Source organism: Crassostrea angulata, chromosome 4 (genome assembly GCF_025612915.1).
Source record: "Crassostrea angulata isolate pt1a10 chromosome 4, ASM2561291v2, whole genome shotgun sequence".
Classification (NCBI taxonomy): domain Eukaryota; kingdom Metazoa; phylum Mollusca; class Bivalvia; order Ostreida; family Ostreidae; genus Magallana; species Magallana angulata.
In genome coordinates, this window is record NC_069114.1 from 47,967,745 (window position 1) to 47,993,032 (window position 25,288).

General features: G+C 37.6%; 1 protein-coding gene across 2 annotated transcripts; it reads left to right on the plus strand.

Annotated features, from left to right (window-relative positions):
- Positions 1 to 252: 252 nt before the first annotated feature.
- On the plus strand, positions 253 to 23,560 carry LOC128181183 (uncharacterized). Of its 2 annotated transcripts, XM_052849487.1 has the most exons (24): positions 253 to 414; positions 4,102 to 4,394; positions 9,437 to 9,655; positions 9,863 to 10,084; positions 10,285 to 10,485; positions 10,867 to 11,088; positions 11,210 to 11,629; positions 11,714 to 11,944; positions 12,040 to 12,258; positions 12,597 to 13,565; positions 14,036 to 14,248; positions 14,520 to 14,750; positions 15,111 to 15,335; positions 15,585 to 15,815; positions 16,101 to 16,313; positions 17,160 to 17,399; positions 17,490 to 17,702; positions 19,540 to 19,767; positions 19,878 to 20,090; positions 20,187 to 20,699; positions 20,902 to 21,108; positions 21,302 to 21,529; positions 22,250 to 22,474; positions 22,626 to 23,560. In XM_052849487.1, exons 1-24 carry the CDS (start codon positions 407 to 409, stop codon positions 22,856 to 22,858), a joined length of 6,417 nt encoding a protein of 2,138 aa, XP_052705447.1. In that variant the 5' UTR covers positions 253 to 406; the 3' UTR covers positions 22,859 to 23,560. The 2 variants fall into 2 exon arrangements, with proteins under 2 accessions (XP_052705447.1, XP_052705448.1); XM_052849488.1 differs by lacking the exon at positions 12,597 to 13,565 and having other exon boundaries at positions 256 to 414.
- Positions 23,561 to 25,288: the final 1,728 nt, after the last annotated feature.

The following is a 25,288-nucleotide window of genomic DNA, read 5'->3' on the forward strand; positions in this document are numbered from 1 at the left end:
ATTGCTATAAAAATATAGAAATCGCTAACCTACACAAACCGAGCAATAAATTTATGTCTTTGCCACACAATGCAGGTTAATAAGGTCTAATTTAATCCAGACACATAAAAAACTGAGCCAAAAAGTGATAGGGAGTCGTGTCGTAGATGACAGTGTCGATAAATGATAAGGTATACTAATTATTTCTGTGTAGAATGGCAAATAGGAGAAAAATCTGACAAGAACAAAGGACGACGTTTCATCATAACGACCCATTCAGGCGTGCGGGACTCGAGAATCCTCGCCGGTCTTTAGTTCTCTGGTAGAAGAGAAGAAAGACTGGGGCTCACTCAGGTGCTGTCTCACGGAAAGTCCTCAATGTTCACATTTATTTAGGAATTTTAATTATTTTGGGTAGCCTCTGTAGATGACCAGGTACGTACCGATTTTTGATTATGACTGGAATAGACACATTCGTTTAAAATAGAACTTGTTTAAGTATTCCTACTTGCGTGAGAAAGAACCGATTTCAAATGGTTGATAGTTCATCCAAAAAATTAGAAAGATAAATTATTAATATTTAAGGGATAAGAGTATCATTTCTTGTAAAACTTTGCATACGATTAAGATTTGATAGTTTCTATACGGTCCAGGTAATCAAAGTAGAATGACCTTAAAATAAGGGACTCCAGTCTTTATGAATTAATTCAAAATATTATGACAAGTGAAGTATTCTTTGAAAAATTTTGTGTTGAAATGAGGTCATAGAAAATTAATTCTGTTAATTTTGACGAAGAAGAATTTAAATGATTACATTGATTAGAGTGTGGTGTATAATGATATTCTCAATATCTTACGCAATGTGGCTGATATACGTTGTATTTATTAAGGGAGTTTGTGTTTGTATAATGTATTGCGAATGAATTAGTTTTGTTAAGCCATCGGTGTTATTGCTACAAAATCATGTCATAATTAATAGAATTGACAGCTTTGATTTTACAGCCATCACGACAGGGCGTTTTCTTATTGTACTGATTTATATACATCCCTAAAAGACATGCAAAATCTTCGTAAAAATGTAACGCAGCGGTTAGACACAATCTTATAGTGTCACTGTTGTAAATAATTAGCATTTAATATCATCCTCACAGTAGGTTAATTGAAATATAAAACGACGTTGGTTGGACAGTTAACTAAACTTGAACATGACATCCCGACAACTCTCCTAATCACCACAGCAACAACTGTCACGTGGCATTTTCATCACCTATGGTGACAGTCAATGGCTATCGTGAACTCTCGTTCGGCCACGCTGCACTATCAAAACGAGTTAACGATAAGATTTGCATAACAAAACGATCGAGCAGGGCGCCGTGTAACACGGGTTTTATGGACACCATGTCAGTGCCTGCTTTACGTGCATTGATGTATTACTTATATATCTCCATATCGATGGCGACCTCACATGCTACACAGTCAATGCATTATGGGGCGAATTTAAGAGTGCCAAAGTATGGGACTTCATTAGAACCTGCATATATCATTGACTTGACCAGTTCCCCATTGCGGTTAGACCATGATCACCATCTAACAGTATTCATTGTGTGGGTGTATAATTTATTGTCAATAGTCAGTTCTCTTAAAAAAAAGTTCATATAGGGGGACCCTCAGTTTCCATTTCTGTATAAACAATTGTATGGTAATAAGGACAAATGAAGACCCTTTTTTATGTCATATACAATTCTTGTAGAATTCTAGAGTTAATTAGCCAAAGCACATTTAGAAACCTTTTTTTTCCCTAATTACCTGGGACCAAAGCCGACACTTTATGTACTTTACATAAATTATACAAGAGAAACTTTTTGGTAATTGTAGCCAAGGATATGTCCAGCCAATGGAAAGTCACAACTTCAATGTTTTTGTATAAATTTTCATTAATAACATACACATGACAAATGTTCCTATTAGATTTGATTCATGTTATTGCCACATTCGTATATTTTTACGAGTTCCATGCGTCGTGTCTGTAGATTTATATATACATCACCCAAGACGAATAAATTCAAATTTTGGTGTTAGCAAGGGTTGTTTAGGTTGTTTACTATCTCGTTGTCTTTTGGCATTAAATAGGTCGCATTGTTCATTATGATTTTGTTTCTCATTGAAAATTGATTATGTTTAGGTTGACTGGATAACAGTCAATAAATAATTGTGATTGGAAAAATATTTCACCAATCATCTCCACGATAAATGTATATTAAGTAAATTCATATTTACAGATATTTTCATATTTTAACCGTCGGATGAAAAAAGTCAACTGGAGTCTATTTATTTTGTTTGGTAACAAATGCATGGCTTGGTCATAACCTTCTGAATCGTGCAAATATTCGAAGACGTAGGCGCCTGATTAAGTCAACAAGTGTGTGCCTGTCGTGTATTATAACAAACCTCGCCATTTTATTGAGGTCAAGGGTCACACTTCCCGCCTTATTAGCAATAAGTAGCGCGTCATTGTTGTTTATGAGTGATGATCGGCAGTGGAATCACAGTAAGATGGCGCAAATATAAACTACAAGTAATAAAAAAAACCATGCAAAAGTAAAAATATCATCTATTGTCAGTGGGTTTTGTAACTAACATGAAAATGAAATTCAAGAATAAGTCGGTATATAGTGTATGCTGGAAACGAACCTCCAACTTAAATGCATAAAAACTTCTTCAAGACCCTCAGATGATACTTCCAAACATGAATGCATGTGCATGCATTGATATAACAATGAATATACAATCCACTTCTTCATATTACCTAAAGGCCGGGAAAAGTGTATGCAAATAGCCACTTGTTTGTGCTTCGTTGGGGTCCTAATGTTAATTACATTCGTTATTACTATGATCTGTACATCTGAATGAGGGCGATGTCTTGTATTTGACACTTAGACAACATAATTCTAATGATTTAATCATCATTAACACCGGGATATGCATGCTTGATATGCAATGCCTGTCATAGTCATTTTATCCAGTACTTCATTGCCGACCAATTGGATCTTTCTTTTAAGATAAAATCAAAATGACGGAATGCTTCTAAAGGGTTCCTCAGAAGATATACTAGTATTAGTTCAGCTCCATTTCAAATATTCAAGAAATAAGCAATATGCAGACTTACTAATTAATATTCCTATTGTATCCTCATATCATATATACATTATGTACACCATACATGTACATGTACATCGGTCGATTATATTCAATACAATGTGTCTTATAAAACAAAGAAAGAAAAACAAACAAGCATTTCAACTATTGAACCAGCTATTGTTGTTTAGGTTTGGCGTATATAGAAAAGTTCAAGGGTGTAACGCTTGTTGCTTAAATTCATCATAGCTATGAAGTTGAAGGACAATGAAAATGTCACAGAAAGGTCTCATTTGTGATTAGTATTCAAAAAGAAATCATTCTGTTTATCGTATTTCACATAAATCAACATTTTTAATATTTAGTACACAGCATGTACTCCACATTGTATAACATAACTTATAACGTTAGAATTCAGGCCATATTTTTAAGGGGGTGTTCCATTTCACCGTGACCTCAGGTTATATGCAACGAATTTTGAATTTACAAGTATTTATTGATTGGTCAGATAACGTTTGGGCATTCAAACAGTTTCAGTGCTACATAGAGTTATGATTAGATTTTGTCTGACACTAAAACAATAATCAACAAACTATTGAATTCCAAACAAGCAACAACACCGAATAATGTTAATGAGTTACCGTTGTTCGGCCTGAAGTTTTTTATCTCTTGGTGCTGCCCTAGTGTTCGATACTGGGCGAGCCAACTACGTACCGTGTTCAGTCTAGCGTGAGAACAAAATAGCCTATAGGACAGCCATACAGTGGTTTTGTTTTTGCATAATTAATATAGAATTCCATATAAATATAAGAGCAGCATGTCAAACGATTTCTTAACTCAAACTTTGTGAAATCCACACGAATAACTGAAATCCAGGTGACTTTGGAGACAGCAATAATACGCGACATGACGGATCTGCTGTAGAGTTAGAGAGACTGATTCAAATATTTTTATATTTCTTAATTTATTTCATCTTTCGTTTTCCAGAATGTCCTTTCATCAAAATCTACTATATCTGTGTTATATAAGTGTTCTGACAATTGGATTAGCTTCCGCGAAATTAAAACGAGGATATTATCCCAACCTGATAGACTTCTGTGCTAACGATGAAGTGTATGTCGGGATTCCGTGGAACTGTCACGGATACCTTCATTGCCAGAATGCCAACGGCTTAAAGATGCCCTTCTGGATAGACTGTCCGGCCTCGCTATATTACAACTATGGCAGCAAAACGTGCACCTGGCCGCAGAACGTCAGCAAACCGTGTCCAAGTACCGGGGGTAAGTACACGTACTTAGACCTGCCCAACATGAAAACCTGGCCTAATGTTTGCGCTGTCAAGGAACAAATTATTTTGGTGTTGAAGTGTTTGTGGAACTAAGTCTATTCTCTTTTGAGAAGTGGACAGGCATAGACTATGCCTGTCCATTTCTCAAAAGAGAATAAACTAAGCCTATCAAATGTTATAGACCTTTTGATGGTGGTACTGGTTCATCTGTCCCTGTTCGTTTTCTCGTTCTCCTTGTCCTAAGTTTGGATCAGTTCTTGCTATCTTGAAGTTTTAACAAAGTGTTGCAATGCTCTGGTATGCATTGCAGATTGTTAATTACTGTTTTTAAATTCAAAAGAAAAAGACGTCATATGGTTTATTAATGCACAAAATTTAATTTTTGTTTTTTATCTCATTTTGTAACTACGCGTTCTCAAACGGCGACGGGCTGTGTCAAAGTGTTAGAGGAATTAATTATTTTGTAATTAAATTCTGATTTGATAAAAGTTGACTGCTTTCAAGTTCTGTCCTTTCTGTCATACGTTATCTTAAGAATGCACTACAACTGTCACTTGTCAGAATATTACATCGCGTGCAATTTGATTCTAGAATGGTGTAAACGAATAACAAAGATAATGTTTGCCCAAAAAAAATGATATTTTGAAATGGACAAATCTTTTAATAGAATCTATCAACGAGCTCTCAGACCTTTTACAGACAAATGATGTTTTCAATAAAATAATAATAAGGTGCTCTTCCCCTCCAAAATATTTCTTTCTGTTATTTGCGTATGTGCATACGGGGACTTGGTGGTCATCAAACTACTCATCATGTGTACACTACCTTAAAGTTTTATAAACATGATTTTTAAGCTATTAACTATTATTTAGTAATATTTACATTATCCAATGTGTTTTTCTGTGATAACTTTAATTTACGAATCGATTTTTGTAACGAATAGTCCAATATATTTCATTGATAACTATTTTGATATTTAATCTTACAGTTGCTGAAAATTATATAAATACAAGTAATAAGGAAACTTTCTTTTAATATTATGAGGTGATCAAATACGGTTGGTGTGATCAAATCTATCATAAAGCCCTTCGGGCTTTATTAGATCTTATCACCCGACCGTATTTAATCACCCCATAATACAAAATAATGATTCCTTACTCCTTAGATTAAACTCCATAAATTTTAAGCATTTTCCTGTATCTTTATACAGAGATCTTTTAAAGGAGATCAGTACAGTCTAAAAATGGCAGCAACCATCCAGCCTTCTTAAGATATACCATAACCCTCTATCAACATTGAAATATGCGTAAGCCTCTGACACAATAGATAAACAAAGACCATTTTGAATACATTTCAAGAGGCGTGTCCCCCCTATAGTTTGATTTATATGTTTATTATTATGATTCATTGTTTTACAATAGAATTATTTTTAAATGCATTATACAACATTGCAATTCCGTTTTTCAAAATTTTGATTCTACGGACGGTGTATGTTACTGTGTAATAAACCGGTAGTTGTTTATGTGGATCCTTCACACATTTAAGAACGCGGATTAACCCCTAAAGGTTAATTAAAAAAAGCGAGCAAAGTGAATTAAAATCACAACGTCTCCCTAAAATATCCTGACAAAGCTGACAAGTCATAAATCTGGTGTGTAAATAGGCAAACGGAATGAGACAAAGGTGATATGTCTCTCCTACCAGCCAGATCCTGAAAAAATAACCGCCAACTACATACAGTTTAATATAGGTAAATGTTCTACCAAAAAACAGTATATAAAGCTTTTTACCGAACATTGCAAACACATGTCGTTTGATCTTATAAGACATTTGGCTTAAGGAATACACAAATAACTGATCGATAAACAACCTCTAGGTATCATTCGACACTGTTTATAACGGCATGGTCAAACATCGTCATCATTTTACATAGATTTATCCATTAAGAGGACTAGATAGTCGTGACCATTTTTAGACCTTATTGATCTCCTTTAGAAGAAGAGTTCTGTATAAAAACATAAGAAAATACTAAATTTCTTCTTAATAAAGTGATAGTTTATAGCTTAACAAATCATATATGTAATTTAACGGTAGATCGGTCGGTCTGTCTGTTGACCACACATCATCTGTAAACGTCCAAGGACACTCCTCGTTATATTAAGGTGAATGCCGAGCAATACATACATCGACTACTACACGACAGGTACAGGTGTAAACGTGCTGTTTATATCTATATACCTGGTATACAGGTATGATCCACCAAACTTCACATACCTACATATTATCAATGTACTAGTGCGGGCAAATTTTGTAAGAGAAGGACTGCGAACGATAGCATTGTCTAGCCGCCTAACTAAAAGTCATTTTTTGAAAGTTGTCTAATTAAAGTTAATTTTTTATAATAATGTAAACATTTATGTATATTTTCATTAAATATAAATGATTTGGTCAAACAAAGCGAGATAACTTTGTATTTTGGGTTAAAATAGCTCATTTCATAATAGAAAATAACGGAAAACGGAAATGTTTTTAAAAACATCTTTCCCCCCCGTGAAACAAAAATTCCTTTTGAGGGGTTTTAATTATTGTTTTTTAGCATATTTCTACTAAAGGGTTTGTTGTTTCACGGTGGGGGGGGGGGGGGGGGCATATGTCTACAGACCGAAATACATTCCAAAAAAAGAATTTTGCTTTGTAAATTTTCGAAAACTAATTAACAGATATGAATTAAAATGAAATTTTACTTTAATACATATCGTAAATATGTTATTATTAAGTTTTTATGCACATATTGGCCGCTAAATAAAATTTTCCTCACTCATAGAGACCGATTTCAATGAATTTTTTTTTTAGACCCCGCGTAAGCAAAACTTTTGTTTAAAAATAAATAATTTTATTACAAATTTTGTTTTGATAAAAATTGATTAGAATTTGATTATACTTTTTAGTAGAAAACTTAGTTTTTTAATATCTGACAGAAATTCCGAAATATTTGGATGTAAAACGGGAAACGGACGTTAGCGTTCGCAGTTCTTTATATAACGAATACCATAACACATGTACTAATGTTGTGTACATCAGTGATTCATACGAAATGATATAAATCTTTTCACATTCATTATAAGGTTTATTTAAGCAAAAAGTAGCATTGGTCCCCCATTTCGATCATCGTGCAGAATCTTTAGAAGTGCTCGGCTACTGTTCTCTGCAGTACCGCACATGTATACTTTATTCTGAGTGGTAGTATCTCGAAACCAAATGACCTATTTTGATTTGTTTGTTTATTGGAATGTAATTTTCAGGTCTTTTATGGTTATTTTTACACATATTTTTTTATATTTTGGAGCGTTTTGGAAATGATCAAACTAAAAAAAAACAACCTCGAAATGGGCTTTAATAAGTGAATAGACTTTCAGTTACTTCAAATAAACTACTTTGAGTTGAAGGGAAATTGTATTTTTATCGTTTGTAAAATATTACATGTACACTATCTGAAATTATCTAGCCAATGTTTAATCCATTATTGACTTCTGCAAACAACTTTAGATTTATCAGTATTCAACAGAAATCTGCAGCGGAATTATAGCTGGGTTATGACGTAGGCAGTCGTTTAGTTCCGCGGTTTGTGGGGCGCTTTATGGTGTATAATTGTTCTACATGTGTTATATTGATGTCACAAACTAAAATTAAATAATCGTGACAAAAACCATTCAATTAATGTCTAGAAATGACCTGATATATGTATATCTTTCCAATTTCTCAATCCCAAATACTGGAAGACAGAACGACCTTTATTTGGTATTAGATCAAAAGCATCGAACTTCGACAGAAAAACAATTCAATTATACGAAACTGTCAACAGCTCATCGCTCCTAATTGACACTTTTGATTAATGGGAGACAAAGGAAATTGATAATACAGTGATTAAGTCCATGAATTCTTATGATTAATGAAATCTTCCAATTTTCTGTCATTCAAAACCAGTCATTAACAATCCGTAACGGTTGTAAATTGGACGATATAACTTGTATATTAGTTCTTTTTTTCGTTTTTGGAATTGGTTAACTTTGTTGAATCAGAAAGTTCAATACGTGCATTGTATGGTGGATTTTTTTTTTGAAACATTGCGAACAAAACATGGAAAAGAAATAAAATATCTAACACAATGAATATATCACCTGGTTATTTATTTCACGTACAAATCATAACGGAAAAAACTAAAAAAAAACTACACACATCAAAAGATCCATAACTCGAATATTCATTTAAATGAAAAATAAACATGTTCAAAAAAAAAAAAGAGAAAGAAAAAAATACTTGTAAAAAGTAATTGTTGATAATAAGGACCTTCGTGTAACACGTCATTACATCATAATTATTATATAAAAATGGGAAACAAAACATTATCTTAAAGTATACATTTCTTATATAACTTTTTTTATCCCAAAAACGACAGCCAGTTCCTAACAAAAAATCCTTATCATCCATGTAAAATCAAGTAAAATCCCCTAAAAAAACCCTGTTCCCCACAATGAATATCGCTATTGTGTGCAGCACGCGTGATTGGAATGCATTTGGGTGATATAATTGAACACCGGAGTAAAAATATCTACAGGTACTAAATGAGAAATGAAAAGGTACACAATGTTATGAAGTTTACCTGAGTGTGTATTATTTTTACTTACATCTCCGATATTCTCGTAGTTCTGTAGTCTGCACAAAAGTTGAACATGCATTGAAGGAACACTTTTTACAATTGCCTCCCCTCCTCCTCTTTCAGAATTGCTCATTTAAGCCTTAAGTTTGTCCAATTAGCTGTATTATTAAAAGAAAACCATCACATATGTATCTTGATGGAAGTTTTGAACTATAATAGTATCATTTACAAGGTTCTTGGTAGAGCTTCTGTCAAAATTGAGGAATTCTTCACATTTGGCAAAGAAATGCCTTGTAATAAACGAGTCCTGTTTGTTGTTCTACCGATACCTGAATCTACACTGGTCTGTTACCTGAATCTGTTTATTAATTTTTCAGACGTGGTGATGTCCTTCTGTCCCGACTACCCGGCCGTGCAGGTGTTGCACCCCACCCAGTGCGCCCAGTTTTACGACTGTAGCAACATGAACAGTCTGCCAAACCAGCCGGCCTACCTGAACGAGTGCCCCTACCCCAAGCTGTTCAACGATCAAACCCTCAGGTGTGAAGACTACGCCTCGGTGGACTGCGGTGACAGAGCGGAACCTCTCTCCCCCTGTAAGAATTCAGAACACTCAAAGTGGCTTTATTATCTAACATAATACATATCAGAATAAAATAATATGCACCAATAACAATTTTCAAAATTTTTGTAAGTTACACAGTAGCTTTTAGGAACGAGTGTCAACTGACAAAAAGTCGCCAAAAGCCAGGTTTGACTGCTTTACATGGAAGTGACATATCGATGTAATCTTGTATCTTTAGGTGATTACGTCAGACACCAGTGTTCTGGACCGGGCTGCACGCCATGTACCGATCTGATACCCGGATGTGAGGGTGTTCCGAATGGGCCTACGTCATATCAAGGGAGACTACTCACCAAGTTTTATTTGATGTGCAAAAACAACAAGACAGAGAGCATAGAGATCTGCCGGGACGGGGTCTTTGACCCAGTTCTGGGCCGGTGTACCCGGGAGGTCGACCCTCGTAAGTTTAATATATATCATCTGTGGAATCTCTATATTTCGTGGAGAATTCCATAGCAAATAAATATCGAACAAAACTATACTGCAGTATGCACAGTATAACGTAAACAGGATGTAGAAGTATTACGTTTTCAAAGAAGAATTAATGCAGTTTATTACATTTAAATAATCAGAACTTAAAGACATACAATTGATATTTAGGCGCAGTTGACATTCTGTGTACCACGAACCCTTTCGCAAGGATGGAACATCCGGGTGATTGTACAAAGTACTTTGACTGCCGAGACAAGAATCAGATGATCAAGGAATGCACCTACCCAAAGCTGTACTCCCCCACCCAACAGGCGTGCCTGGACTTCCAGGATGTCCAGTGTAACGGCCGGAGGGAGTACAAGGCCCCCTGTGAGTACACATTAACTTGTACATAGGACCAACCAAGTCCTTCTTCATGGGTCATTTTAAACATTTTTTCAATGTAAAATTAATACCCTTTTTGTTAAGAAAGAACATGGCACTTTTAAGATATTTATCTATGTTTGCTAAGAGAGAAACAAATAGACAGCCAAAACAGAAATGTGTATACTGTATATACTGTATATACACAAATGTTGCAGATGATTTTTCCCCCCGTGAAATGCATGACCGAGAGGGAAAATTATAAACCTGCTCAGTGCATCTAATTAGCATCAGTTTTAATTAAATTCGGAATATGCAAGTTACCTAGAGAAGAAACTTTGCATAATGAAACAGACGCTTTGCAACAGCTTTAAAACTTTTTTGCAGGTGATTACAAGGCGTATCAGTGTACGGGGGCTAACTGTCCGGTATGTGAACTAGAGCACCCAAGCTGTGAGGGACTGCCCGACGGTAAGAACGCCTTCCTGGGGCGTGAACAGACCCCCTGGTACATCGAGTGTCTCGGCGAGAGAACCATCAACATGCTGACCTGTCCAGGCCAGAACATCTTTGACCCTGTCGAGAGACGGTGCTTAGGAGAAGATATCGGTAGGTTTTCATTTGAGTCTGCACACAGCACTGTGTTTTGAACAACAACCAATGAATAAAACTGTAACACGTGGGTTAGTTGTATCACAATGAATTAGAAATAAGCGTGCTCTTTTTCCAGCTCCGACTCTTTTCCCGGACAAGGCTCCATATGACCCAGAAGAGGTGGCGATGCAGGCCATCAAAGGTATTCCACCTATGATAAATATCGACGGACAGAGACCACCACCCCCAAACATGCGAAACCCACCAAATCCCGTGAGTCCAGCCAATCCCATGTTTCCAACAAATCCCAGGAATTCCAGGAATCCCGTGAGCGGTCAGATGCACCCGATGTGTGTAGGGAACGAAGGACTGCTAATCGCCGACCCTAACAACTGTGCCCGCTACTTCAACTGCTCTAGTTTAGCTGTTAGGTACGAGGGATTTGAACTGAACCAAGATGAATGTCCTTATCCGCAGCTATTCTCGATAGAAACTGGATTCTGCGAGGACTTTCCGGAAGTCAACTGCAAAGGCCGATTTGTCCCGAAAGCACCATGTACGTTTTTGTCTTAAAGAAATAAAAATGTTACTCAAATTATATTTTTCATTAAGAAAAATCAAGACTTTGCTTTTCATGTAGGTCAATACTTAAATTCCCAAAGAAACTGCAACGGACCAATGTGCGCCCTGCCGTGTGAAGAAAGGTCGCCATCTTGTGAAGGGATGCGAGACGGAAATAACACATTCATTGGAAGAGAGTTGTCCCCCTTTTATATTTCTTGTTTCAAGGAGAGAACCTTGTCGGTAGGAATTTGCCGATACGGAGTATATGATCCAAACTTACGATTCTGTACCACCGAACTGGATCCATGTAAGAAACTCTTTCATAAATTTCAAGAAATAGTGTTTGGTTGTTTCGTTAAAGCAAATGAAAAAAGTTTTTAAAAACTTTTTTTAAATTTTCAGACTCAGTCGACACTTTCTGCACCGAGCGCCCGACGAAGATTTTCCCCCACATCGCTAACTGTGCCAGGTACTATAACTGTAGTGCTATGATGAAGGACCCGGTGCTGGGCCGATATCTCCGGGAATGCCCCTTCCCCCAGCTGTTTAACATCGAGAGTCTGAGCTGTGTGCCGCGCGAGGCGGCCAACTGTAGGTGGCGCTATGAACCGAAGGATCCCTGTGAGTAGCGTTAGATCACTTGTATATATATGTAGAGTGATTCCATTTAGTGAGATGCTGGAGAGCATGTATTCATGGATTTACATTTACTAAATTACTTTTAGTTGTTATTCTAAGGATAAATTCCAGATTTGCATGAAATAATTGTGATGGTAATGGTAAATATTTTGAGTAATCTAGATAAAAGTTGTAATCATTTTTCTCTCAGAATAACATTTTTTAAAAACGATTGCGTAGTTTGCAACATATATCGGAACGTAGTTTAAAATTTTACATAGTAGTAAATAGAACAGTGCGTTAATTAACAAGATATTTCATTGACTGATTGAACATTATAGGCGAATGGAAGAAAAACCAACATTGCGAGGACCCTAATTGTGTCCCCTGCGCTGTTCGGTATAACGGCTGCCGACAAAAACCGGACGGAAACCATGCCGTTCCTAACAATAACTTTGAATACTTGCAATGCCAGAACGGCAATGTACTGAGTATTAGATCATGCGCACCGAACACCTACGACCCAATCAACGCAGAGTGCAGTATGCCCGAGTACGACTGCAAGGGCCTCCCTGACGGCAGGAATCCGATGCCGGGGAATGAAATGGGCTACATACTGTGCCAGAAAGAAAACTATGCCGGCAAGGACACATGCTCCCCAAATTTCTACGACGCTTTGAACAGGATATGCCGACCAAGGGCCGACACCATCTCTTGTGACGGACTCAGCGATGGAAATTATCCTATGCCGAAAACCAATACCGAATATTTCGTGTGCGAAGGAAACGTTTTGGTCCAGTATGGGTCCTGTAGTCCAGATTATTTTGACCCTGAACTCAGAAAATGTACCACAACCTTAGCTAACAGAAACATACCACGAGAAACCAACTTACAGTTACCCAGTGAAGTGATACCAAGTATCCCCACACCCCCTCCTCAGCTTACGCCTACATCCAGATCCATCCCAATCCTTTCACGAGATAGACCATCAAGGAAACTAGACTGTACCGGAAAACCTGACGGATTCAACGTGGTACCGGGGTCGGCGACCGAGTTCTACATCTGCAGTAACAATGTATTCCTTGGATTTGATACTTGCAAACCGTACATCTTTGATTTCGAACAACGAAGCTGTGCCGTTGCACCTTGCGCAGGAATGCCGGATGGGCCCACAGCTATTCCCGGAAATGACGTATTTTTCATTGTATGTGAGAATGAACTAATGAGTCAGCTCCGGTCCTGCTCCCCGGGAGTATTTAGCCCTGCCTTAAGACTGTGTGTCGATAAAAGGAGCTCCCAGTTTAACCCATGTAAGGACTTTTTCTGGAGCGCTTGGTAGCTTCGCTTTGGGAACCATTTGGTGATAATATTGATACAGCGAAAGACTTCACGCAACCAATGTATATTTTGCACATTTTAGCACCATAGCTTTAATCTTGTAGATGATTATAACTAACTGTTTGTTTCCGTTCCAGGAGCTAGCTTTGTGTTTGATGGATGTAACCTACTGCATTAACACTCTCAATATACCCAACAGGCACATTGTATGATTAAAAACCCCCACTGCATCATCCTGAATCAGTTGCTTTTTCCCTTGCATGGAATTTTAATTTTTGCACATTTTAAAACTGTCTATTTGCATTTTGCTCAACATCTAGCAGCAATTAAAAGCTTAAAATTGCATAAAATGTGTCATTCAGAGATTTTTTAATCTGAGATTTATTCAAGATTGGTTTACATTGACATTGGTATTATTTTGATGTTTCAAAATCTTTTTCAGCGGACCCCGTGGCTTTTTGCACAGAGAACCCATTGGCGATAATGGCGCACCCAGATAACTGTGCACGCTACATAGACTGCACGAATAGGAACTCTCGAATTGGTCAGTACCAGCATGAATGCAGGTACCCGGATCTGTTCGACAGCTACAACAACTCTTGTAAATCCTACAGAGAAATCAACTGTGGAACTAGACCAGAGCCAAAAGCGCCATGTATGTAAACCAGCAAACTTAACCCATAACGCAAACCGTGCAATAGCTATTTGATTTAAAATAAAATATTAACCATGCATTTGGAAAATCTGTCAAAGAACAAACTCATTCACTGATATTTGTTTTGACAAAAAAGATTGAGAGAAAAACAATTCTTGGTTATTTTTTAATCGTAGCAAAAAAAGATGCTTCTGACACGGGTCCTTCATGAATGTATATTAATGGTGAATTTTGTGAGCATTAGTTATAGCAAGTGTGTTCGTTGTTATAGGCGATTACAAAATGAACCTCATCTGTGAGAATCCAGCCGGTTCCTGTCCCCCGTGCGAGGCAGAGCATCCTAGCTGTATCGGTAAGAGGGACGGACCCCAGGCCGTGCCCGGAAGAAAAAACTTCTTTATGGAATGCATGGACGAGCGGACAAAAAGAGTGACTGAATGTCCCGCCGTGGCGCCTAATTTTGACCCGGCTCTTGGATCATGTGCCATGGAGTTTGATCCATGTAAGTATTTAGCTATGTTTTGACAAATCAATAAAGTCTGGCGAAAATAAGAATAGGTTAAGATTACCCACCATATCATTCACAATTTTTGATGCGATTCTTAAGCTATAAACTACTAGTATCGTTTAGTAAACAATATTCCAAATATTTTAGCTTTCAACATTTTTAAATATTTTCGTATATCTTTATACGGAACTCTTCTTATCAAGGAGATTAATATAGTCTAAAAATGGTTACGATCAACCAGCCCTCTTAATGCTTTTCAATTTAATAGCTTAACGTTTTACCGATGTGTTAAGTAAACGTTTTACCGATGTGCAAATCATTTTGTACATGATTGTCTTTTTCTGTATCCTACAGTGAACCCTAGTCCATACTGTAAGGCCAATCCGTCAGCTGTTGTCCCTCACCCTAACAACTGCCACCAGTACATCGACTGTCGCCAGATGAACACGCCCCTCGGAAACTACCTCCAGGAGTGTCCCTACCCTCTGCTGGTGTCAGAGAACGATACCAACAGTGGCACGCCTTGCCAATCTTTTGACCTTGTAAACTGTGGAAGGAGATTGGAGCCAAAGAGCCCATGTATGTGCCAAAGTTTTAAGACATGTATACTCTTACACGAGGGTATCACTTTGTAGTATAGCTGCAGTTATATTGCGTTATGAAAAAAATCGGGTTGACAGACCAAACCGAATTTTTTCTATAGATCTAAAAAAGATTTGCAGCTTTTGGTAGTTCAGTAGTCTTTACGTACGTTACCATGCGCATTTTCTCTTGAATTACAGTAAGTTTAAGGTCAATGCCATAATTTAATGATTGTCATTTATCAAGGTGATTATGAGTTCTCCCACAAACCGTGCACAGAGATCGACCAACGGAAGTGTGTTCCGTGCAGTGTGCGCCTGCCCAGCTGTAGGAATCTTCGTGACGGGACGCACCCACACCCCACCATCCCCAACAAGTACTTGATCTGTAAGATGGAGAGGACACTCAGGGTCATGACTTGCCTGAAGGGGGTGTTCGATGAGGCTTTGAGGCAATGTCGAGAGGTAGCGGATTCGAGTGAGTACAAATGTTCATCACTGTATTTAGAAATCATTTATTACTAAATCTATAGGGAGAGGGGGAGTACACCATCAAAACTTAACTTTATTTAGCCACAGCTCTTTAATACCCTAATCATCCAAAGCAATCTCCCTCTACAGACGAATTCTTTAACACAATCTAGGGTGTCTTTTTCTCAATCAGGTTGCAAAAGATTTATTACCTGAACAATATATATATTTCTTTTATTCTTTTCTTTATTTAACAATAAATCTCTGTAAGAAACGATAATTTCTCTTTTAGGTAATCCCGTAGCATATTGTCAAGCGAACCCGAATGAGAGGCTTCCTGACTCAGATAACTGTGCTCGGTTCTATGACTGTTCGCTCCCCAACAGTAAATATGGCGCCTACGTTGACGAGTGCGAATACCCAAAGCTCTACGACTCCGAGCTCAAGAGATGTAGACCCTTCATGCAGGTCCGGTGCGGCAGAAGAAGAGTGCCCATTGATCCGTGTAAGTAGCGACGGTCTGCAGTTTATCTTTCAGAAAATGGTTGCAGAAAGTCAATTTTGGGCGATTAATATCAAACGTTTGGTGCCTTTCTTACGAAAAATACACGTAACTTGCATCGGTATTAAAATCTGTCCCTAGTTATTGCTTCTATCAATTTTTGATGATTTTTAATAAAAATACACATACCTGTGAAAGAAATACAATTGAAATCGATGAAAGGGAATATATCCAAGATAAATTCATTGAACAATTATCCCTTTTCACTCATAATATTTCACAGGAACGAAAACAATTTTCATACGGAGATTTATAATGGGAAATGTTTACATCTTTTCTCCATTCGGAATACACTCGGAATACATCGCGCAATTTTTTAACGTTATCATCCGGGCTTATTAATGGCTGATGCAATGCAAAATCTCCGTAGACTTTCAATTTTTGGATGTGTATTGAAACCTGAAGCGGTAGAGGGGGCGTTTCAAAACAGATAAACTGGACATTTTTCATATTAGTGGATGAACGTAGTTAGAGCAAAAAGGTATTTACTATTATTGAAATATCATGCAAAAAGTGGTAAAAGCAAAAACTTGGGACAGAGTATAGTAATACCTGGTATGTATACAATTAAAATGCTATTCAGATATCAAACAGTTATTCGAATGTACAACTGCCAATATCAAGGCGGCGATATTATTAAGTCAAATGATAAGCTGAAAAATTTAAACACTTAAGTTAGCATTAGATTTCTTTTTGAAAACCGTTAAAACTGACACACCATGTTGATATCGTAGGCGTAAAGCGGATTCATAAACGACACCTGCTCACCTCTCATTACCTTGTTTACAGGTGACTACATCCAGAACGAGTTGTGTCCAGCCGGACAGACGACTTGTAAGCCATGTAGGGAACGTATCCCATCATGCAACGGGCTCCCGAACGGAAATAACACGTACCCCGGGCAGCCAGGCGGGCCCCTGTACATCACCTGCTTCAACGACAGAACCATATTTGTCAGAACCTGTGAAGCCGGCATTTACGACCCAATTGTCAAATCATGCGTCTCCATTGCTTCCGAAATTAATCCAGGTATCCATTCTGGCCAAATGAATTGATTGACTTATGAAATGCCTTATGAGTCAAGCTCGTGAAGGAATACAATTCTTGTTCCATTTTCAGCCAACCCGCGTGCATTCTGTGACGCAAACCCAGGCGTCAAGGTGGCACACCCCAGAGACTGTTCAAAATATTTCGACTGTTCAAGGCCGAACGGAGACTACGGACGGTATATGTTTGAATGCAAGTACCCGGATCTGTTTGACCAGGTATCCCGACGATGCGAGGCCTATAGCTCGGTATCCTGTGGCTCCAGGGTCATCCCTTTGAATCCGTGTAAGTATAGACTTTAACCTTAATGTTTGTATCCATACTCCACAATGTTACATACAAAATGTGCATCATTGGCCTCTTATTGGAATAGCCAATATTAAGGAAGGGTAACATCTGTATTAAAAACTTATTCCATTTTTATTACCGTCTTCCTTGGAAGAGGGTATAAATAGTTAAGGTAATAGATAGTCTCCGGGTTGTGCACTTCCTCTCTTTTGTGATTGGTAGAAAAGACATGATTTGAAAATTTACATTTATTTCATTGGTTGAAAACTTGAAATACTGTCCGGCACAATGGAGATAATTTTCTACCCCAGTTTTTTACGTACTTCACAAATTTCCTAGATTTCAAATCTTAAAAATCGAGAAAACGAAAAAAGCAATTAAAATTGCTATGAATGAATGAATTGCTTTTTCTTTTTATTACAACTAGGTGAAAGCAATGTTACTTAACATATATAAATAAAGGACTATATATAATAAGGGCCCTAAAATGGCCCCCTAAAATGAACATCATCATTTTACTATCATTCTTTGTTTTCTTAGTACAGATATAATGTGATGTGTTTACGTAATATTCATTTTGGTTCAAGTTCCCACAATTTAGAAATATGACATTGTAAAGACAACCTTTTCCCGCCATTTTTGCATTTTTAGCGTAAAACAGGGTTTTTTCAAGCAGTGATTCCTTCCGAAAACATAGAGCGCATTCTTGAACAAATAAAATATTTTAATCAGAGATGTATCTAGGCAAGACTGATAAGTGACAAAAAAAATTTTCCTTGTTCAAGCATGCGCTCTATATTTCCCATTCGTAAAACGATAAGAAAAATGTCAATTTTTGGCTGATTTTGATTGAATTATAGAAATGGCGTCACTTCTGACGTCATTTACTGCCAGTGAGTGCAAATAAATCAAATAAATAGTTGAAAAATATATTTTTTAACAACTCTTCTTAAAAATTAGTTAATATTTTATTGTACCCGAAACACTTAAAAAATGGCGAATTATGGGGGCCAAATTTAACTCTTATCATATATAGTTCTTTCTTAGTATTTGCTCTTTTCCTTCTGTATTGTTTGTGCATATACGAAATATATGAAAATTTGATACGGTATTGCTGATATCAGTAAAGAAGTTTGCATATTAGATACGGTAAAACTAATACCGGGGTATCAATAATAACATTAAGATGCTAAACGCATTAAGGTTAACCTTAAACTTAATAAAAAATACAACTCTTGCTAAGATCTCTCATCCCTACTACAGTCGATCTCAACTAACAAGCGTAAGGTGCCAATTTCTCAGTTTTAGACACGCATGCTTAAAAAGTGCATGAATAAATAATGTTCCACACGCTATGGCATATACTTTGTAGTGGAAGGCGATATTTATATCAAACAAAAAATAAAATTTTCTTTGATAACTTATTGCTGTTTAGACTTTGCTTTAAAAGCGGTAAGCTTTTTTCAAAGAGCTTCACTTGTGTTTTGAATCATACACTTACAACAATTCCTTTATATATTAAATCTACTTATATATGTCCCAATTAGCGTCACCCTCTCTGAGGAAAGTCCGGGCGTAAGCTGAAATCACTGATAATCCTTTTGTTATATTACCATTCCTCTTCTATTTGAGAGAGACGCTCATTTTCATTTCGAGACACAGTGTCGTTCGGAGGATACACGACAATTTGGATTTTTTTTGTTTTGAGAAAGAAGTCGAGATAAAGTTCAGTTTCTTAACGATCTTATCCTTATTCAAATTTAAATTCAGCACAGAGTAGAACTTTTTGTGTCTTACAAGCTCCATCTTGTAACAACCCTGGATCTGTTTTCAGGTGATTCTCTGCAGAACCAATGTAGACCAGGGGATCTGGCGTGTGTACCGTGTGCCGAGCGGCTGCCCTCGTGTGTAGGGCGGGAGAACGGCAACAATACTTTCCCGGGAAGAGACATGTCGGACACATTCGTCATTTGCTGGGAGGGGCGCACGGTCAGTGTGGAGACTTGCCCCGAAGGCTACTTCGACCCAAAGCAGAGGAAATGTAGGACGGAAATTGGAGCAGGTATATAAAGATTTAGATGTATACGCAACTTTATCAGTTCTAGGTTTACAGATATTCCGTTCAGAATTTACTCTGAATTTATTTTATTATCTATATCTTATTTTCTATAGTTGCTATACGGGCTTACTGCGAGGCTCATCCCGGCGAAATAAAAGCCAATCCCGTGAACTGTGCCCAGTACTTTGACTGCGGAGAGGAGAGTATCAAAGCACGCACGTTCCTCCGAGAATGTCCGTACCCCCACGTATTTGATGACCAATCCTCAACCTGTGTGAACTTTACCCTTGTTGATTGTGGGAAGAGGAGAGAGTATACTTCACCTTGTAAGTATAAAGTTGATGAATTTGGACTAGTTTGAACTGAATATCTTTGAAACTTGAACTTTTTAAAAAATTTTTGATCTAAATATTCCATCACAGGTGACTATTTGCAAAACCGTTGTCCGCCATCAAATCCCACGTGTAAACCGTGCAGTGAACGCCATTTTGATTGCTCCAAATTAGTGGACGGGCTTCATCCTACCAACAGTGATGCAACCCGCGATAGTTACGTCATATGTTTCCGGGGCAGAACCATCGCCACAGAGAAATGTCGGGAAGGTGTGTTTGACCCTGTGGAGAGGCGCTGTACGCGATTAAGGTCAGGTGGTGCACTAGGACGCGTCACAGATACCGGCTCACAAGGGATGCTAGGACGCGTCACAGATACCGGCTCACAAGGGATGCTAGGACGCGTCACAGATAATACACAGACACGCCCAAGAGAGGGTTCACAAGGGATGCTAGGACGCGTCACAGATAATACAGAGACACGCCCAAGAGAGGGTTCGCAAGGGATGCTAGGACGCGTCACAGATACTACACAGACACGCTCAAGAGAAGGAACTCAAGGAATGCTAGGACGCGTCAGAGAGGCAACACAACTTACAGAAGGTAACTATGCAAGGCAAAAGTTTGAAGAGTTATACTTAAATTTGTTAATGTCGTCCAAATTCTTCATGGATTCTTTGTTCAGTTTGTCAGATGAACCATAATTGGAAGCACAATCTCAACATTATCTTTTTAAAAGTGAAATCCTTTTGGTTTTGTGTTACACAGACAACAGAAATATGTTCATGTATTTTTTTAACAACAGACATGGTTAAAAAGCACTGCACTGAAAAGCCCAAAGACATTCTGCCCCACCCCCTCCAGTGCGCACAGTACTACGACTGCAGGCAAGCTATCGGCGATAGCCATCTTAGGGAGTGTAGATATCCACAACTGTTTGACATAACCACCATGACGTGTAAAAACTTTAGTGACGTCACATGCGGGGATCGTCTAGAACCCCAAGCGCCTTGTGAGTATATAATCCACGAATTCATGATATCATGTAGTGATAGTTGAAATCTTTAAAAAGTATTAACATACATGCAACAGAAGGAAGTTTGGATGGTGAATGGTTCCATCCAGTCACACGATTTTTAAGCTTTATATTCGATCTTTGGCCATTTCTTTATCGCCTAGTTTAAGTTTTTGTCTTGTTTTACCAGGCGACTACCTACAGAACCACTGCGAGCAAAACTCTGCCAACTGTGTACCGTGTGAGGACCGTCTGCCAAGCTGTATCAACCTTCCGGACAACAACAACCCGTACCCCGGGAAACTGGACTCGGAGTACTACATCAAGTGTTACCGCAACCGAACCGTGTCCGTGGAGGCCTGTCAGGTGTCCAAGTACAACCCGGCCACGCGCCAGTGCTCGGAGAACGTGTCACCAGGTAGGTTAAATGAGAAATCGCAAGAACCGGAAGAGCTCGGAAAAACACATCGTATGTATTAAATCCTTGACACCACCTTTTATAAAAATAATATCAATATGAAAATTGATATATACCACTACAGAGACACAAGTAGCGTAGTGGACAATGCACTCGCTTATCACCGCTGCGACCCGAGTTTGATCCTCGTGATCGACAGTGGCTGTATGTGATAGAGTATGGCGGTCGCCCGCTTGGACACGTGGGTTCTCTCCGGGTACTCTGGCTTCTTCCCACACCAATGACCCCCTCGCGCTAACATCCGTGCCAACGAGAGATATTAATATAAGTTGTAGAACTTGCATATCAATCGTTGTAAAATAAATAAAGTTCAATTCAGTGTACAGAGACACACAGGGCTGTCTAGCTAATACTTTGATGGGAAGGGACTCAATTTTGTATAAAAAATCTAACATCCGGTAATATTAATATTAAAATACATCCGATGTGTTTTTCCAAACTCTGCTGGAAAGACCCGAGAAGCTGCGAATGGTTACTTGAGTAGTCATTTTTTTTTATACCTGAGTTATCTCTACACAAAAGGTATGTGTAAAAGATGGCTAACATAAACTCCTCTTGGAGATACGGTTTAAGACCCTTATTCAGCTGCTTCAGTATGATTTTTTTACATCATGAAGTTTAAATATTAAATGCCTTAAAATGTTTGTTCTTATTTTTCAGTGGTTTTGGGGAAATTTTGCCGAGACAACCCGACGTCCATCATTCCTGATCCTGAGAACTGTGGAAGGTACTATAACTGCAGCGACCCCTCCACCGTCCAGGGTCTGAACAAGCCCTACCTCAGAGAATGCACCTACCCCAAGCTGTTCGCCTCCCCCGCTGTCGGCTGCCAACTGTTCATGATGGTAGACTGCGCCAAGCGGAAGAAGATACCCATGTCTCCATGTGAGTAGGCTCGCAGAATTCATAACCATTGTAAAAAAAAAATCTCATTTTACAAAGTGAATCAAATAAGTAAATGAATGTATCTGCTAAATTTTACCTATATAACTAAGTGAATCAAACGATTTATGTATTTGTTTAATTTCTGTTTTAGGCGAGTACGTAGAAAATCAGTGTTTTGGAACAAACTGTGAGCCTTGTGAAAGCAAATTCCCATCATGCATTGGAAAACCGGACGGAAGTAATGTATTCCCCGCCAAGGAAAACACCGGATATTACATCGTCTGCTATCGTCAAAGGACAGTAGCAATCGTATCTTGCAATCAAGGAGTTTACAGTCATAGTGAGCGCGCATGCGTGAGTGATCCTAAACCCGCGATCGCGTAGTCTTGTCTGACTGTTTTAAGACTGGGAGAGAATATGAACATTTGTAAATACTTTGTTAGAGTATGTGTCTGACTTCTATTCATTGTGAGATGAAGGTCCGTTACATTGTTTATATCGCTGAATCTGCGCAGATTCGATATCTACAAACCACGAATTGGATGGAACGAGAAAGAATATCTAAATTTTATTTATGAACTCTGCGAATGTACTCGGAGACGTTGGCAATTGGTTTGTAATGCTCAGTTCGTGTGCACTCTTGCGGAATTAAACACGTAATGATATGTTCCAGATTTTTCATTTATTTGTATATTCAATACACGATAAACTCGTTCCTTTAATGGGAGAGAACTCTTAACTACCTCTAGACTGGAAACTTTGTTTATAATATGTCCAGAGATGTCATATTCTCATAATTTTTTTTAATAAGGATTTTCCAATGAGAGCATAAGTATTATGTCCTTTGTCGAGACAATTACTGCGAGCCTACTCATTTAAGAAATAAAAATCAAAACGCGCACGCTTTGACCATCAGAAATCACTTACAAAATGCAAATGCTTTTGGAAAAATAATCTAAGAAATAATCTCCTCTGTATTCTCATTGACGGTCTATATCCAGCTTTATTGCTCACTCATCTACCTGTCATCTGTATTTATTGACCATCCTGTTAAATTATGGTATCTAATAAAAAGAATAAAAACTCGTTTCTTTTAAATTTATTGAACACTTGATATCGTTGAGACATGGAGACTGTATCATGACATCGCTAAGCACCCTTTTTGGAAGCGTCAACCTACGGTTTTTGTTTGAAATAACCAAAATAGGTCTAGGAGTGGGTAAGTCACCCTACCACACTACAATGTCGGACGTCTATATATGTACCAGGAAAAGAATTAATTTATTTAAAGAAAAAATTTAACTGCGCCCAATTTTTCGTCGCTGTACACACCCCCATCAATGACGGTGCATTTTTTCCCTTCTTACATTTTAGCTATATTATAGTATGCAAGTATATCCGTTTTTGGTTTCTCTTCAAGAATTCTGTTATCTCCTATTTCATGTGAACCAATGGCGTTTTCTTTATCCAATATTTTGATCCGGGTCTTTTAACCCACTTTTTTTCAGAGGGGTATTATTCAAACCATGCTCATGTATGACATATGAAGTCTTTGTCGTTTTAATCTATAATCAAAGTACTGAAGTACTGACGGGAGTTGATTTTATCGATTATTATTCATTTCAAAATCAACGATATGTTACTTTGCTTGGCAAGTAGTTGATAATCTGTCTTTGAATTACGCACATTTTTATAATATGAATTCTCGGACTTTTCCGACAAAAATTTTGAGAAAAACCCCGTATGAATCGTGTAGTGTAATGATTAAAGATAGAATTGATTCCATCAAACTATGTATAAGTAATCGAAATATTCAACAAATTGTATTGATTCAAGGCTGAAGCAATAATGAACTCTAGTCTCGTTCAACCAGATGCTCGGCTGTCTCCGTCAATCTCCAACAGACAAGAGTGTTCACCAGGTCACGTGATAGCTTGATGACGCGACCTCTTAATATAGAATGACTCTCTGCTTGTCGGAGATTTGCGGAGACAGCCGATGATTGAACGAGACTTTATTGAACTCTGGCGTATGAATACATACGATTGCAAAAAATATCTAAATTGTTCGTACTATTTAACACCTTACCTTATTGTACACCTTACAACCGGTGTACACTATTGTATATATAACCAAGGGCAAAAGTGTACACTACATGTAGGTGTACACTGTCTACACTCTGAGCAGGGCTTGTTTTGGGAAATTAAACTTTAATTTTCAATATGGTGGTAAATGGTAAGCTGAAAAATCTGCGGGGTTTCTTTTTTTTTTACTTATAAAACAAGGTAAGTAGGCCTATATCTAATGACAATTCAATATTGATAATGTTAGTTTGTCAAATTATGGTATTTGACCAGTCTGATTAAAGCCAGCCACTACTAATTCACTTCACGTCAGACTGGTACTTGACAGAAAATTTGATTTTTAATTTCTGATAATCCCGCACTTTAAAGCTAGTACAGTCGGGAACAAATATAAATTCATGTTTAAATTAGGTTCCTTGTACATCTATACGAATATCAATATTACAGATTTTATCATTTAGGAAATAAAATATTATAGAGAAATTTATATCACCTTTTTATAATCTCACTGACAGGTATTATTTAGATTAGTTTTCTTAGGGATATCTCTCTGTTTGTCCGGGAAGGAGGGTAGCAGACCTATTTTCGGTAAATTCATTATGTGGGTCATTATCACAAAATACAGACTTTTGAAAAATGTTAAACATGAGAAAATTATTGCTGAAAAAATTACTTTGATTGCAAAAACACATTTAACAAACAATGAAAGTATAACATCTAAAAATTTGCA